The sequence below is a fragment of the Setaria viridis genome, chromosome 1 (assembly GCF_005286985.2).
Source record: "Setaria viridis chromosome 1, Setaria_viridis_v4.0, whole genome shotgun sequence".
NCBI classification, from domain to species: Eukaryota; Viridiplantae; Streptophyta; class Magnoliopsida; order Poales; family Poaceae; genus Setaria; species Setaria viridis.
This window is the reverse complement of record NC_048263.2, coordinates 14419188-14435801: the sequence shown is the minus strand read 5'-3', so window position 1 is coordinate 14435801 and position 16614 is coordinate 14419188. Positions and strand designations below refer to the sequence as shown.

Sequence of the window (16614 nt, the reverse complement as noted above, 5' to 3'; positions counted from 1 at the left end):
CTACAAGCTTCAAACCTACGAGTGCTATTATTTGGGCCATGACTCTCCGCACTGAACGTTGGTCTATATATAGCCGGATCACAAGATAACATCCAAATTGCTAGTGTACTCGTGAGGGTGCACGACAAGACTTTCCCATACCAATACGGCTTTACAGTGTTCACGTGATGCTCGGACTGATCTTTAGGTACTGATGGGAATCCTAACGCTGCTCAGACGGTGCAGTACTCCCATGAGCAGGTATTTTTGTCGCTTATCTATCATTGCACGAATCCTTATCTCCAGAGATTTGGACGTGTAATTTTGGTCGGCAGGCCTCCGTGGCTATGCCTATCCTCGTGCTCGGGCACTGGGATCTGCTTCAAGGGTCAATTTCTTCTTTTTTGACTATTGGACCGATTATTCTAATCGCTTCAATGCCCGGGGGCTACTCCTACGGAGTGCATCTTGCGATGCCCTCCGTAACCTTCGCTTCGACCTACTGGATGCCGGCATCCATCAACTTGGCACTCATTTTTGCTCTGCATGTTGGCTCTACGTTCGCTCGGATTTTCTTCTCTTTTGAGCAGTGCGTAGTCTCTCCATCACCATGGCGTCATCGCAGCATCAGCTGACTTCATTTCAAGCTTTGCTATAATGACCTCAAGTTCATGTTCGCCTACACATCACTCGGGGGCTTAAGGGATATGGGTACCCCATGGATTCCTACCGATCAGGACATTGGCCGGACCTAGCAAGTGGGCCCGCCCGATCAGGGTATGTGGGCTAAGGACATGAAGTTGCTTGGAGTACATGTCAAGGTAACAAGACAATCCAAATCTGCCGGATACCATGGAACATGTATTATAGTCCGAGTCAGATTACTTTTCATGTAACTACCGAGTAGATTAGATTCAAACCAACTTGTAACCCTAGGTCGTCAGCCTATATAAGGCGGCCAAGGGAGCCCCCCGAGGGCATCTTATCTCATACTAGCAATACAATCCACAAGTATACAGCATGTAGGGTATTACTCTCCGGAGGCTCGAACCTGTCTAAAATCCCCTGTGTCCCTTGTGTTCTCATGATCACCTTCGAGTTTTTGGTTTCGCGATTGTCCTCACCTACAAATCAACCACTTGGGTAAACCCCCAGTGGACTGCCTGGCTACTAAATCTGACAGAAAGGAAGATGAAGTTGCTACCGTTAAAACATTTGGATGAGTGAAAACCCCACAAATCGTGAAAAATTTGGCAGCACCTCCCTTAGGTCGCCATGGAAGAAGAAGCCCGAGCTCGATCAAAATAGTTGGTGGCTCGAGCTCAGGAAGGAAGAAGAAACCTGCTTTATAGCACGTAAATTTGTACCGGTTGGAGTCCCAAACCAATACCAATGGCCTTCCTAAGGGACTAGCCATTAGGTCCGCTACTAATACTTGCACTAGTACCAGGTCAAAAAGCAGCCGGTACAAACCGTCAAGACGAATGCACAGTTTTCTAGTAGTGAACTATGGTCTAAACGGTAGTTCGTGGTAAAATCTAAAATCCAAGTATAATTTAGTACCATTTTGCTACCTCTCAAAACGACCTCTCTCTCTATCCTCGCCCATGCATCTAAAGCCCGCGACAGCTCACGCGCGGCGTCCGTCCTATACATGCGCGACGCCCCTTGCTTCACATGCTCTCGTCTTCTGCTCGAGCTGGGGAAGAGCGGGAGGCTGCGCCAAAGTACTAGGAGCACATACGACACTGGCATTTGCATGGGTTGGTACACCGTTAGCTTCTTTGCTGGGCCAGCAGAGCTGGACCGTTGTCTTTTGCTGCGCTACGGACTCTAGGTGCAACACAGCTAAACACACGACGGCTGCTGCTGACCTGTACGTCTGGCTGGAGGTATATATGCCTGGCGTACCTGGACTGGTACACATTGCTGGGAAATGCACTTTTAATATAGGGTCCAAAACCCTTTTAGTACCGGTTGTGCAACCGGTATTGCTATTTCGGTATTGCTATTTCGGTACTAGTCACCTTTACTACTGGGTCAAATAACCACTACTTCAAGATCCACGAGCTCCTTACTCCACCACACCCTGCCGACGCTCCGCCACCGCATCCTCCCTTCTTGCCTCCGCCGCTACTTGCCCCGCCACCGCTCCTCGCCACATGTAAGAGGTGAAGGACGAGCGAAGGGGGGAGGAGAGGGGTGGCGATGGGAGGGCAGTGATGGGATCTGTGTGGGGGAGAGGGAGAGGATTCAGCTAGGAAGAGATAGGTGATTCGGTGGGGAGAAGAAGAGAGAGAGGCGTGGGTGAGAGGATGAGGGGACAAGCGAATAAGTGTGGGGAGGGGGTGAGCGTGGGATGAGAGAGAAGGGGGGCTGACACGTAAGGGGAGGTTGCGATTTAGTACCAGTACTGATACTCACATTAATACCGGATTAAAACGCAAGCGGTACTGACCCTCAGGATGAATGGTAACTTTCAATGTTGAGTTTTTCAATAGCGAGAGTACTTACGCTGCACTACTACATTGGCGCACAAGCTAGCATATACGCTGATGTCTGTATATGCATGCAAAACACCATGACATGTCTGGATTCATCGACAGAGAAGCACCTCATTCTCTGCATCAATCTCTACGTACATGCGCGTGGTCCAGGCAGTGAAATTAAGCCGAGTTTGGCCTGTGTGGCTGTGTGGCTGCGGCAGGCCAGCGTGGCTCCGTCACCCGGCGGCGATTCACGTCGCAGATCTACCCTGCCATGCCACTATGCCAGCGTTCAGAGTCCACATGTATTTCATCCAGTACGTCGGCAGTAGATCGATAGACTGACAGGTACTGATAAATGTTAGCTAACATGCCTCTCATTGCAGACGACGAAATAACTGAGGAAAATGCTTTTGTTGCTCATGCTGGAACTGTTGTCAGATATGGTAGGAAATTGGAAGTCAATGTCTTCATTGCTTGGCTCTGCTTATATATACTGCATCATTGTGCAATGATGGATACTCTGTTTACTGTGAAAATAAGGTAGGTCTTATGGTTGAGCTGCCTTAACACTACTGGAGAACTGACCTTCCATCCTGTTGCTTTTGTCCCGGTTGACTTTGAATCTAAAAAACTATCTTTACTCCCAGGTCAAGAATGAGGCACTGAAAGCCACTTACGGGAGGGGCTTTACTCCCGGTTCTAAAGACCAACCGGGACTAAAGGCCCTTAGTCCTGGTTATAATGGCTAAAAAATTTGGCACTGAGGGCCCCCCCTTTTGTCCCTGATGGAAATTCCAACCGAGACAAAAGCCCGCCTTTTTGTCCCAGTTGGTAATTCCAACCGGGACTAAATCTTTTATCCCAGTTGGAATTACCAACCGGGACAAAAGGGGAGCTTTCCACGCGGCCCCCTCTCTCCACCTTCCTTATCTGCACCTCCCCTCCTCCCTCTCCTCATCCTCCCTCTCCTCCCGCCGGCGCCTCCCTTCCTCCTTCTCTGCGCCGCCCTCCTCCCTCTCTGCGCCGCTACCACCCCTCCCCTTCTGCTGCCCCTCCCCTTCCCCCTCTACTCGCTCCTCACTGTGGCAGTGAGGAGCGGCAGTGGGGCGAGGGCAGGGCAGTGGCACGGTCGGGCGATGGGCGGCTGGCGGGTGCGGCACGGGCAGAGGCCGGTGAGGGCAGGCGAAGGCGGCAACAGCGAGCGAGGCGGAGCGGAGGCGGGCCGAGGCGGGCGGCAGGGGGCAGCGGTGGGCGGAGGCGGAGTGGATGCGGGTGAGGGAGGAGTGGAGGCGGGTAGCGGGCGCCGCCGCGCTGCCGGCCCATTTTTTTTGAATTTTTTAGTCCCGGTTGGTTTTACCCACTGTGATTAAAGGAGGTCGACTCGGGACTAAAGGACCCCCTTTGTCTCGAATGATTAGTTTTTGTTCGATTTTCGGGATCTATGGCTCTATCCAACTGGGACTAAGGTCCCATTTTCCAGTAGTGGAAAATTGGCTTTTTGTCAACGGACAAATCTCAGCATTCTGAGAGCAGCGATGAGACTGTTCATATATCATATCATCTCAAACCTATGGATGATGCTATCAGCCTCTTTCTCCCTGTTACAGCTACTTGCCCCCATTCGCCTCCTCCCTTTTTCTGTCTCTAGTATTGCTCAGGTCGTCGGATCTACCGCTGCCACACAAACTTGATGTTACCAATACCAGGCTATTTCCACACGACTCCAACGCCATCGGCTCCACCATCTCGTCTCTTGCAACCTGTAGTTCCGGTGGCACCAACGCTAGCTTGCTGCACCACCACAACGCCACCCACCACCATAGGTCCAGCCACTGCCCGAGGCCTCTTGCAGCACAAAAAACCCGATACATGAACATGGGCAGCTCCAGTGTATCCTTTTTATGGTGCCAAGAGGAGAGAGATTGAGATGACAAGAGTGCAATACACTGGAGCAAAGTTTGGAAGTGGTGCTATGCAGCATCTGGTGCAAACTTGAGCACCCGGTGCAAAGGATTAGAAAACATTTCACCTCGTTCTCCGTGCTCTATTATTGCTTGTTCCTATGTGGGAGAGAAAAATACGTATTGGGTGGGTAGAGAGAAGAATCTTTCTAATTTTATATTTGGTTTTTTGAGTCCCACAGGAGTGCTAAAGGTTGAACTAAAACTAGCCAAGCTAGCACCTTCCGTATGGATCCCATCTTAGAACTGCTTAAGGTGCTATACACTATGGATGCCCTAAGAACTCCATCTGCCGTCGAATTTCTAGTCACACGATGGCGTGACACTAAGGAAAAGAAGATGAAGTCATTGTCGAAGTTTAAGGACATAGATGTAGTTTTGAAATGATTCCAAGCATGTTTCAAATTGCTAGCTATTCGTTTTAATGCACAAGAAAACATCAATGATTTATCAACATTTGTACAGAGCAAGGAATGTACCTTCTGTGCAATGTAAACAGTATCTAGCCCAATGCAAGCTCAAATTTGCTCCATTTTGTCTTTATTTCTTTTCCCTTTGCTCAAATTCGGTTCAAACGATAATTTCGTACACTGAATGGCTTGAGATCTTCATTGTCTTTGTTACAGTTGATGCCAAGCTTTGATCATTATGCCAATTGTCGCTGGACGGAGTTTAGGGTTTTGGAGGTTCCTCAGGCTTCTATGGATGCTCTGCACGGTAGGCAGCAACATAGCAATGTACTCCCTCCATTCCAAATTATAGGTTGTTTTGACTTTTCTAGGTTTATAGATATTATTATACATTTAGATATTTAGATATAATGAATGTCATGCATAATAATATTTATAAATCTAGAAAAAACAAAATAATTTACAATTTGGAACGGAGGGAGTAGCAAGGGCTTGCATTGGTGCCTTGGTGAGAGCAGCAGGTGTATATCAACTGACGTGATTGCCTGGATGTTGAAGACAACATGCATTGGGCGGTCCGGAAATATATCGACTGTAATTCATGAGAAATTTAGAACAGAGGAAGAGTGAGCTGCTTATAAGTACAAGTGAATCATATCATCATTTATCACAATATTACGTACAAAACCATGACATAAGTAAACTTATTAGTAACTGGAAGATGGCGAAATAAGACGTAAATTACAAAGAGACACAAGCAAACACACTTCTCAAGCGCCGACCAGATTGACAACGGCCATGAGAGCAAAAGCAGCAATCGTCGTCCACCCCGCACTCATCCCTCTACAAGCCGCCGCCGCTTTCGTGCTGTCTTCTGTCTCCTTCCCCGCTGCCGACGGCTCCGCTGCCACGTCGCTCTTCGGGACACCACCCTTCTTCCGCGCTGCCGCCTTCCCAGCCGCCGCTCCAGCAGCCTGCCCCGCGGGCGCCGGCGCAACCGCCTTGCGCGACGCGCCGAACAGCTGCTCCGGCAGGAGCACGGCGTCGATGGAGTAGACGGCGAGCGGGAACCTGGCCACGAGCGTGCTGCTGATGGGCACGTCGACGACGCCCGTGGACATGTTCACCAGGTGGCTGCTGGTGGTGGTGGTCACGTTGACGGTGTACATGCCGCCGGGGCCCGACCCCTCGGTGGGCAGCGGGTTGCTGGCCGTCTGGAAGGTGGTGACGCTGTAGTACCGGGGCAGGACGTGGTAGAGCAGCAGCTGGATCTTCTGCTGGTCGGAGAGGCCGTTGAGCGTGCCCGTCTTGAGCTTGGTGAAGGCGTCATCGTTGGGCGCGAAGAAGGTCAGGCCGTCGTACGAGTTCTTGAGCTGCTCGGTGAGCTGCTGGGCGATCCGGGTGGTCTGCAGGAGGCGGAGCAGCGTCGAGTACTGCCCGCCATTTTCAAGGATGCCGGTCAGGTTGAGCTCCCCGGGTGGGGATGGACCAGGGGCGACGTCGGCTGCCGCGGCGAAGAGGAAAGGGAGGAGGAGGAGAAGGGAGAGGACGGTGTGAGAGGCCATTTCCATTGGTGGGAAGTTTGCGATGGTACAGTGAGCCAGCGTGTGGTGGTGCCACGGTGGGGTTTTGTAGGAGAGGTGGATCCGTGAGTGATGGGCTCCAGATTTGGAGGGAAGCGGTCAGGGTACACGACAAATTAAAACTTCAACTGCTAACAGTGAAATGTAGTTGGGCTATTTCCAACTGTGTAATGAGCTGGCCAGATTTAGATGCATGTACAAGGCGATCAATTCACATGCCATTTTTTACTAATAATAAAATATGTTAAGGACTTACCATGTGACATGTTAGCTTCCATATGCCCCACTGTGTGCGATTTAGGATGTTTGGCATCACTCCATAAAAAATAGCTTCACTCCACCAGCTTCATAAAATTCCCTGCCAAACACGTCCAGCTCCACAAACTTCAGCTCTAGAAAAAACGTTGAGCTGGAGTCAGATCCATGTTTTTCCGAGAGTACCTCACCAGTTTCAGACCTCCTCGTGAAATTGAGGGTTATTTACCCACCAAATACCACCAGTTAAACAACTTGCCGCTTCGTTTTTACTGAGCCCCACTCCAACCTCCTCTTCTTCCTCGTGACGCATGGAGAAAAGGCCATGGAGATCGAACCAACTGCACGAGGGCACCCCCGTCGGCCATGGACGACGCCAGAGCACCTCTACCAGGCTGCCACCCCCGAAAATTGACTCCGGACGCCGAGCTTGCACGGCCACTGCCCCCTGTCCCCGTCGACCACACCTGCAGGGCCGCGCCACCCCTGCGGCTTGCAATGGCGCTAGGCTGCGTAGGGGCGCGCCGTCCCTTCCCCCTACCCCCTCAGCGATGGCCCCCAGTGGAGGCCCCTACCGAGCCGCCCTTGGCCCCTACAACGGGGCAAGGCTGGGCTGCCCGTGCCCCCTGTCCCCTGGGCACGCTGCGCGCCTGCCCCCTTCAGCGCCATGGCCAGCGGGCCTCCTGCCGGCGGCGAGAGGAAGAGCAAGAGCAGGAGGGCGGAGATGATGAGAAGCGTGGGGAATCGAGCACTGCCGCCGTGAATTGAGCTGTGAGGTCCTTGATTTGAGCTACAGGCAAAAAAGGAAGAGAGGAAAAAAAAGAGACTGACATGTGATCCCATTCATAGAGGTAAAATAGACTATTCACAACAAGTCGTCATGTTTCGAGAGCTGGAGTACCGCAATCGGCCAAACATGTACAACAACTCCATGTTTTCCTGGAGTTGGTGGAGTGGAGTTGCAAAATTAAGGATGAAGTTGATGGAGTGGAGTGCTGCCAAACACCTCCTTAAGCGCCAAGATAAGCATGTGCAGATCAAACGGCAGAAATCACTTGGATAGAATATCAAAAATACCTACAATGGTTCAACATTATGTACTCAAGTTGTAGTCTTAGGTATTTGCCTTTGGAGTATCCATTGCCACATTTTTCGTCACTAAGTATTTGAAACTATTAAGAAGAGTAATGCATATATCTATCACTTGATAATAAAGTTCATTACCTCTCATCCGAAGAGGTATGCATCGAGGACTCCTTAACCTCGGCACAAATATTGCTAAAATTGTACAGATTCGTCCTTGAAAAAGACACCATCTCTACGATATCCATGCATTGGAGTTACTAATACTATTCCTACCTAGATGAGACAATCGCCTTGCCCGGCCCTGCCTTAGGCAGCCAGTCCAGCACAACAGGATACCTCCTCTTCCCTTCCCCTGCTAGTAAAGGTCGATTGTCGGCATAATTATCTTCTTCCTACAGCATCAAAGCATTGAGCTCGAGAACACAATCAAGGATGGTAGGGCATACTCGGCCGAAGTTTTAAGTGGGGAAGAACAGCACACCCTGGCCACCTCACATCAGCTGCAGAGCGTGTTTCAAATCTAAACATAGGAGTATACACACACTACACAATCTCAAAAAAGAAAACAAAAGACACATGATCAGCAATAGCTTATTAGCCTTTTCCCCTCCAAATGGATGGCACCAAACGCTTTACAATCTCGGGCCTTTTCTGTACCAAATTGCTAGCCCAAACATAACTAGTCCATGAGCATAGGCTAGTAATTTTCAAATGCATAAGTACTAGAAATTGATGAAACAATAGGCTGTGATAGACTTTACTCAGAAATTATTCTATACATTTTTTCATCAAAATTCATACTTCTATTACTTTGCATTGTATCTCTTTATGTTTTTAACATGTGTTTAAAATGAACCCTTCCTTTGAGTTGTGTTTCCCATTCAAGTTCATTGATCCAACCAAACACTATTGAACCTGGAATCAATATTTTTAGTACTCCTCGCATACATGCACATATACATGGTCTACTTGGTGATGCAATCATACATGTATACACTAAATTATTAGTATTTTGTATTTTCTATATTAACTATGGTAGAAATGAGTAATTTAGAATTATGAGATTTTGTTAACAATGACGCAATCATACATGTATACACTAAATTAGTACTTCCTATATTAACAATGGTAGAAATATGTAATTTAGAATTTTGGAATTTTTTACAATAAAAGATATAAGTAATTTAGATATAGATTTACATATTACTTAAGGTTATTCTTAATACAGATTTACATATATGCGATTACTTCATTTTTTTATAATAGCATATATAATTGGTCCACGATGGCGGAGCGCTTCCAGTCAGGATGGGCACGCCTCTCGACGGCATTGGTCACCAGGGCTGAGGCATTGGAGAGGAGGCCACGGGCAGATGCATTAGTGGAGGAAAAAGAAAAATGCAAGAAAATGATGAATGAATCCTTTTTATATTAAAATGGGATATAGAATTGAGTGTATTGCTAGAGGTGGAATCACTTTTGAGGCTATCAGAAAACAGAAATTGCTCTGTTTGACATTTGAGGGCTCTGATCTTAGGGTTGTTGTTGGTTGATGGAATTGCTCCTGTAGTGCCACACATTGGCACTTTTATTTGAGGGGTATTTATGTTCTTGGCTTAACTTTGATATGTAATTGTGATTTTGCCCTTATTTTCTCAACTTTGTGATTTTGCCCTCAGCTATTCACAAGTCAATGCAATTTTCTCCTAGTCAACGATCAAAATAAGGGTAAAAGAAGCACTTAATAATTAACTGGGGGGATGAGCGCTTGGGGGACGACTGGTCCCTCCCGCCGGTGACCACCCCGGTCCCGGCGTCCACCGCCGTTCGACGACGGCCACTCCGGCCTCGACGACCAATCAAAGCTCTCCATCTCCGTTTGAGCCATGACTTACTTCCACTTTGCGCAAAGTCATGGCCTTGCCTTCGCTGCCAAAGTGAGAGATTTCCTTGGTTCTCAAGTGGTTCTTCCTCTGTCCTCCAAGTCCCGGGGATTCTCTCTCGTGGTGGCCTTCAGTAGAAACAACTTCAGGTTAACTCCTGCTTCAGTGGGTCTCTGCCTCCAAGCTATTCTTGGTGGGCAAGCAAATGGATTTCTTGTCTCCCAGATTTCCCAACAAGTTTTCAGATTCTTTCTGTCTTCCAAGCATGTGGGGTTCCTTTGTCTTGATCTAAAGGATTTCTCTTGTGATGGTTTCAATTTGGGATTCTTCTTCGATAATGTTTCTGGTTTGGCTCAAGCATCTTCTTTTGCTCGAAAGGATTCTGGACCTGCTAATCACTGGGAGCTTGTACGCCCCAGAAAGGGAAAAGCAGTTTTTCATCAGGTCGAAGACCCTTCTACTGTTCACAACAATTCTATGAGTGGTCGATCAGCTTTAGTCCCCAATTCCAGTAGAATGGATTTTGATCATAGCAGAATGGATTCCCACACATTCTCGGCTAATAGGCATTCTGGTTTTGAATCACTTTCTTCAGATGGCCAGATCTTACCAGGGCGTGTCTCTAGACCACACAATGCTCAACATCTCCCAAGAACTACTCGTTCTTATGCGGATGCAGTTAAAGCGAACTCTGGAAAATTTGTTCCTCTTACTGGAGCCAACGCTACTCCCATCAGAATCTCATAGTCTGGCAAATCGATGGTACCCAATACTTCCTAGCCAGCAAAGAGAGGCGTTCGGTGTTCCAATGTTTGAATTTCAAAGATTCAAATAGAAAAATTTTATGGAATCTAGGCCTTCGGTAGCTCATGGGCCGGTAGGCTCTAGGATAAACAGGCCGGTAATATCTGGGCGCAGAGATTTCCATTGTTCCCGATGTCTATCTGCCAACCACTCAAGATCTTCTTGTGTTAACCGAATCTGCTGCTGGCACTGTAAAAAAGAGGGACACTCGCGTAATGCATGCAATCTTTACCTCGAGCTCCAAAACTTTATTAAGCGCTGTGGGGATTCTTTCGGCTGTGCTTTTCCCCAGGTGTTTCTCCTAGGGATTGGCCCCTGGACTGCCATCTATCATGGTTCAAGGCTGGCCCACTTCCTGAACATCGGCCCAACTCAACTGCCCCAATAACAGTTAACCAGGCAAGCATCGCAACTGTCGCACCCCCAGACCCTTCATCTCCATCGCCTTCCTCCACCCTGCAACAGTTCCCCCAACTTCTCGGGGACCTCTCCATTGCCACTCCCAAACTCCATCTCCACCAGAAACGATGGCGTTCCTTAACATCGACCCACAACCGATGATGCTGGACGGCTTCCACAGGGTCATCGTCCACGGCAGACAACAGTTCTCAAGGGTCGTCACTCCCAGAGCTCTTCCAAGAAATGAGAATCTTGCCATCGTCACGGTGGAAAATCTTTCCCTGGGTGAGATTCCCTTTGGCCCTCTGCGCAATGCTATTCTACAGTTTTTAGAGCATGACCTGGGCCTTGAGGTGCTGGATGTACAAAGATGCCCCTTTGGAAGGGGGCAAGCATATGTTAGGATGGGAAGGCCGTCTGATAGAGATGCTCTAATTGCACGCAGTCCACATTTCCGCAATGGGTTCTCGTTTTCTTTTATTCAACACAATAGGGCTGCCAATGCTCGTCGGGTTGCTTTCAACAGGGAATGCTGGCTAATGCTGATTGGCTTCCCCTCGGACAATCGCTCGGCACGAGAAATTGAAGATGCCATCAGATCTTTTGGTAGGATGATTCTCTGGCAGAAGGATAATGTGCTTGCAAGAGTCATATTGAAAGCTAGAGTCACTGATCTCATTGACATCCCTCACTATCTAATCTTGTCTAAGGGCGATGACTTTGAAGGGGTTTCGTATACTGTCCAATGTGAAATTCTTCAACAGAACCTTTTGGGGGCTCAACTGCAAGATGAAGACATTCCACCTGGGGGGCTAGATGATAATTTTGTGTTCCCTGGGATTCAGAACCTTGGTCAGCAAAATCAACTCCAGGGTCCCCAAAACTTGGCCATCCACCAGAATGAGGGCATTCCTGACTTGAATGGCAACCCAGTGAATGATGAACCTATGGAAGAAGAGGAGGGAATGGATGATGAAGTTCTGTTGGACATTCTTATGGAGGAAGCCCAAGCACTGCATCAAGAGGAAGAACCACCTATGGAACTAGACCTCCACCTCCATTTGTCCCCACCACCTTATGTTTCGCCATCCCCCAGTATGGATGATCCACTCCTGCCTCTGGTGGTTTTCAATGAGGGGGTTCCTCAGGCAATTGTGCAGGAACCGACTGAGCAGCCTCTCCAGCATATGGGTCACCAGTTGGACTCACGTGCACAACACCTGGGGATCCACCAGGAAGTTGTTCTTGGGCTCCCAGCACTTGCCCAGGATGAAGGGAAAATTGGATAGAATGTGGCCCAGGAGGATCACATGCTCTTCAACATCAATGTCAATATGGTCCTCACTTCTGAACAACATATGGATATGGGTTGGCCGGGTACGGCTGTCAAGCACGGCATATCTCCTTTTCTACCTGACTCATTTTCCCTCTCTGCTGGAATCATGGAGGAAGTTCAGGATAAAGGTCAGAATCCTAATATCTTCAGGTTGTGGGCCCAAAACTTCTCTCCGGTTGGAGCCCATAAGAATGTGATTCAGATACCTGTTGACTGGGTTGCTTTCTTCATCAATATGCTCATGTCACCACAACACTTCGACTGGGCCAAACAGTTCCTAGTCTCTAAAACTTGGGACTTCTTGTTATCGTGTGTCAACACATCAGCCATGCTAGTTTTTACCATCCCTGCAAAGTGCCCCAGCTCCATCCCTCTTATCTGCTCAAGCTCCCAGGAACAAACCCTTCTCCCCAAGATAGACACAACCCATCAGCAGGAAATGCCAGCAGAAGAACATAGATCACACAAGAAGGCCCGAATTCGTTTGGGAGGTAGTATTACTCCGGAATGTGAATCCTCCGTTAGAAGAAGTCATAGAATCAAAGCCAAGAGCAAAGGATTCCGCACTAGGTCATGCCAGGATAAAACTTGTCTAGTCTGCAACGCCCAGCCACCAATCATCTCAACGGGAACCATTCAACAGCTGGGGCACAAGATCTGTGCGGCTGACAGTTCCTTGATCTCTTCTGATGTCCTGTCGCTCAATGCTGGAACACAGAAGCCCATCGGAGCAAAGGTGGAGAAAGAAAGAGCTGATGCATCACGCAAAGGGAAGGAGGCCATGTCAGAGACATCTTCTAACTCGCCGGTGGATAATATTTAAGAAGCATTGATATAGATGACAACAACCAAGCTCCTTTTGATTGATCTTGAAAGATGTTGGGTAGATTGCCCGCTTTCTGTTATGAACTCTGTTAGGGTGTATCGTGAACTTGATATGTTGGATGGTTGTACTGGTACAATGCATGACTGGTTATCCTCTGGGTTTCTTTGTGCCGGGTGGGTTGTTTATTGGCACTTTCTTTTGGTATTTCTATATGATTTCTTCATAATGCTCCCTACCAAGCCAAGCACAGAGTTTTTTTTTCCAAATATCTGATTTTATTATGACAACAAGAAACTGGAATATTGTATCCTGGAATGTGAGAGGTATTAATTCTGTGACTCGGTGGAACGCGATCAGAAGTAAAATAATGGAGTCCAAATGCGATGTTCTTTGCCTACAAGAAACTAAACGGGAAACTTTCAATGAAACTTATCTCAGAAGCTTTTGTCCAACAAACTTTAACCAGTTTAATTTTGTCCCGTCCAATGGAAACTCAGGAGGAAACTCAGGAGGTCTTGTTACTATATGGAATAAAGACAAATTCAAAGGGGAACCTATATTCCAAAATAGATTCGCCCAATATATTGAGCTACAATGCAAATTATCAGGCGAGTCCTGGATCATAACCAATATCTATGCACCCTGCACTCCAGAAGGGAAGTTGCAGTTCTTGAACTGGTTTAAAAGAATTGAAATGCAGGATGAACAAAGATGGCTGATTGTAGGGGATTTTAATCTTATGAGAAAGCCTGAGGATAGAAACAAGCCAGGGGGAGATATCCATGACATGCTTCTCTTCAACGAAGCCATTAGCAGGCTAAGATTAAATGAGATCCAGTTGAAAGGTGGTAGATTCACTTGGACCAACAAACAGGTTAGCCTACTGTTGCAAAGATTAGACTGGTTCTTTACCTCCTCATCCTGGATTTTCAAATACCCAAATACTTGTGCTTCTGATCACAATCCTTGTGTGATCTCGATTTCAAACTCAATGCCGGCACCTCAAGTCTTTTGGTTTGAGAATTACTGGCTACATCATGATCAGTTCCATTCAGTTATGCAGAGAGGTTGGAATTATGAACCACCATTCACTGATAAGGCAAAAGTAATTGGAGCAAAATTCAAGAATCTAAGAAGGGAGCTGAGATCCTGGAAATCAAGCCTTCCAAGTCTAGCCAAAGTGATACAAAGCACAAAGGAAGTCCTAATCTTCCTTGATGTAATTGAAGAGTCTAGAGACCTATCTTTGCAAGAGTGGAATTTCAGAAGTGTAATCTCATCCCATCTAGCCTCTCTCCTACAACAATAGAAAATTTACTGGAAACAAAGAAGCTCTGCCAACTGCGCAAAACTAGGTGATGAAGGTACACATTTCTTCCATGCAAGAGCCTCCATCAGAAACAAAATCAATCATATCTCCTTTCTGCAACATCAAAACGGTCATCAGATAATGGGCCACCATGCCAAAGCTACACTAATATGGGAAGAATTCAGAGAAAGATTGGGCAAAAGCAATTTCACTCACATGTACTTTGATCTCAGCCATCTCTTAACACCCTTAGAAGGATTGGATATCCTAGAAGTCCCATTTTCAAAGATAGAGATTGATCAAATCATCAAAGACTTGCTGGCTAATAAATCACCTGGTCCGGATGGATTCAATGGTGAATTCCTCAAAAAATGCTGGCATCTCGTAGCACAGGATTTCTATGATCTTTGTGACGCATTCTTTGAGGGAAATATCTGTGTACCAAGCATAAATGCCTCCTACATCACTCTCATTCCAAAGAAAGAGTGCCCCCTCCAATAGGTGATTACAGACCAATTTCGCTGCTAAATTCAACTATCAAACTCATTACAAAAATTCTGGCTGAAAGACTTCAGAAGGTAATTTTGAGTTTGGTACATAGAAATCAGTATGGCTTCATCAGATCCAGAACCATCCATGATTGTCTAGCATGGGCTTTTGAATTCCTGCACATATGCAAAGCTTCAAGGAAAGATCTTATAATCCTTAAATTGAATTTTGAAAAGGCATTCGATAAGATAGAACACCAGGCAATTATGCAGATCTTAAGGCATAAAGGGTTCGGGAACAGATGGGTCAAATGGATTGAAAGCATTCTGAGCTCGGGGACTTCTTCGGTACTCCTTAATGGTGTACCTGGAAAAGTTATTCACTGTAGGAGGGGAGTTAGGCAAGGTGATCCACTTTCACCCCTCCTCTTTGTACTTGCAGCTGATCTCCTACAGACCATTCTCAATAATGCCAAAGATGAAGGCAGACTCAGGCTGCCAGTTCAAAATGGAGCAGGAACAGACTTCCCAATAATTCAGTATGCAGATGATACTCTACTGGTAATGGAAGCAGAAAGAGATCAGTTGTTGCAGCTCAAATCCATTCTCAACATGTTTGCTGATTCCACTGGACTCATGGTAAATTTCAACAAATCTGTTATGGTGCCCATCAACACAAGTCAGGAGAAACTGCAAGACCTTGCATCTGTGATTAATTGTCAAGCAGGTTCTTTACCATTCACGTACCTTAGCCTACCATTAGGGCTAACCAAGCCCAGGATTCAAGAATTCCTTCCTGTCATAAGAAAGGTAGAAAGAAGGTTAGGAGGCATATCCAGCATGTTGTCACAAGGTGGAAAATTACAGCTAGTCAACTCGGTTTTAACTTCAACAGCAATGTTCCACATGGCCACCCTTAAGCTCCCAAAGGAGGTCATTGATCAAATTGACAAGTTCAGGAAACACTGTCTTTGGAGAGGATCGGACCTCACTTCCAGGAAACCATCAAAAGTAGCTTGGCCTCTGGTATGTTTACCAAAACAGCAAGGTGGCCTGGGAGTAATCAATATCAATACACAAAATCAGGCCCTATTACTTAAATTCCTACATAAGTTCTTCTCTAAAGCAAACATACCATGGGTTCAGCTTCTCTGGGAAGCTTATTATAGTCAGGGTTCCCTGCCGGGAATACGCAGACAAGGCTCCTTCTGGTGGCGAGATATAGTAAAGCTCTTAAATCTGTACAAGGGGATAGCGTCTGCCCAGGTTTCGGATAGAAGTACAATCCTATTCTGGAAAGATACTTGGAATAATCATCTCATACCGCTTGAATTTCCACAACTCTCTTCTTTTGCAAAGAATGAGGTAATCACCTTCAAGGAAATTATGCAAGAACCCCTGATCGATGCTTTGCATCTCCCATTGTCGGTAGAGGCACATAATCAATTTAGTCGAGGCACATAATCAATTTAGTCAATTACAGGGGATCTTACAAGAGACTCATAGCAACATACCACAAGATTTGTGGGTGTACACCTGGGGCAATCCGACATTCTCAATTTCAAAAACCTATAAAGCTCTGACTAGTGAAAGGCAAACACACCCCATTCATCACTGGTTGTGGAGATCCAAATGTCAAAAAGAAAAACACAAGGTCTTCTTCTGGTTACTTATCAAAGACAGAGTCAATACCAAAGATGTTTTAAGTCGAAGATCCATGCCTCTACAATCTACGACATGTGAAATGTGCATTCTTCAGAAAAGGGAAATAGCTGCACACCTATTTTTGCGGTGTAACTTTGCCAA

The 16614-nt window shown here is 46.8% G+C and overlaps 1 protein-coding gene across 1 annotated transcript; it reads right to left on the bottom strand.

The window, feature by feature from the left end:
• Window positions 1-5471: 5471 nt before the first annotated feature.
• Window positions 5472-6452, bottom strand: LOC117843557 (fasciclin-like arabinogalactan protein 6). The gene has a single exon (XM_034724197.2). It carries the CDS (start codon window positions 6408-6410, stop codon window positions 5610-5612), a length of 801 nt encoding a protein of 266 aa, XP_034580088.1. The 5' UTR covers window positions 6411-6452; the 3' UTR covers window positions 5472-5609.
• Between the last annotated feature and the right edge of the window lie 10162 nt (window positions 6453-16614).

Coding starts and splice junctions, on each gene's coding strand:
- LOC117843557 (XM_034724197.2), bottom strand. CDS start 6,410: ATGGAAATGGCCTCTCACACCGTCCTCTCCCTTCTCCTCCTCCTCCCT.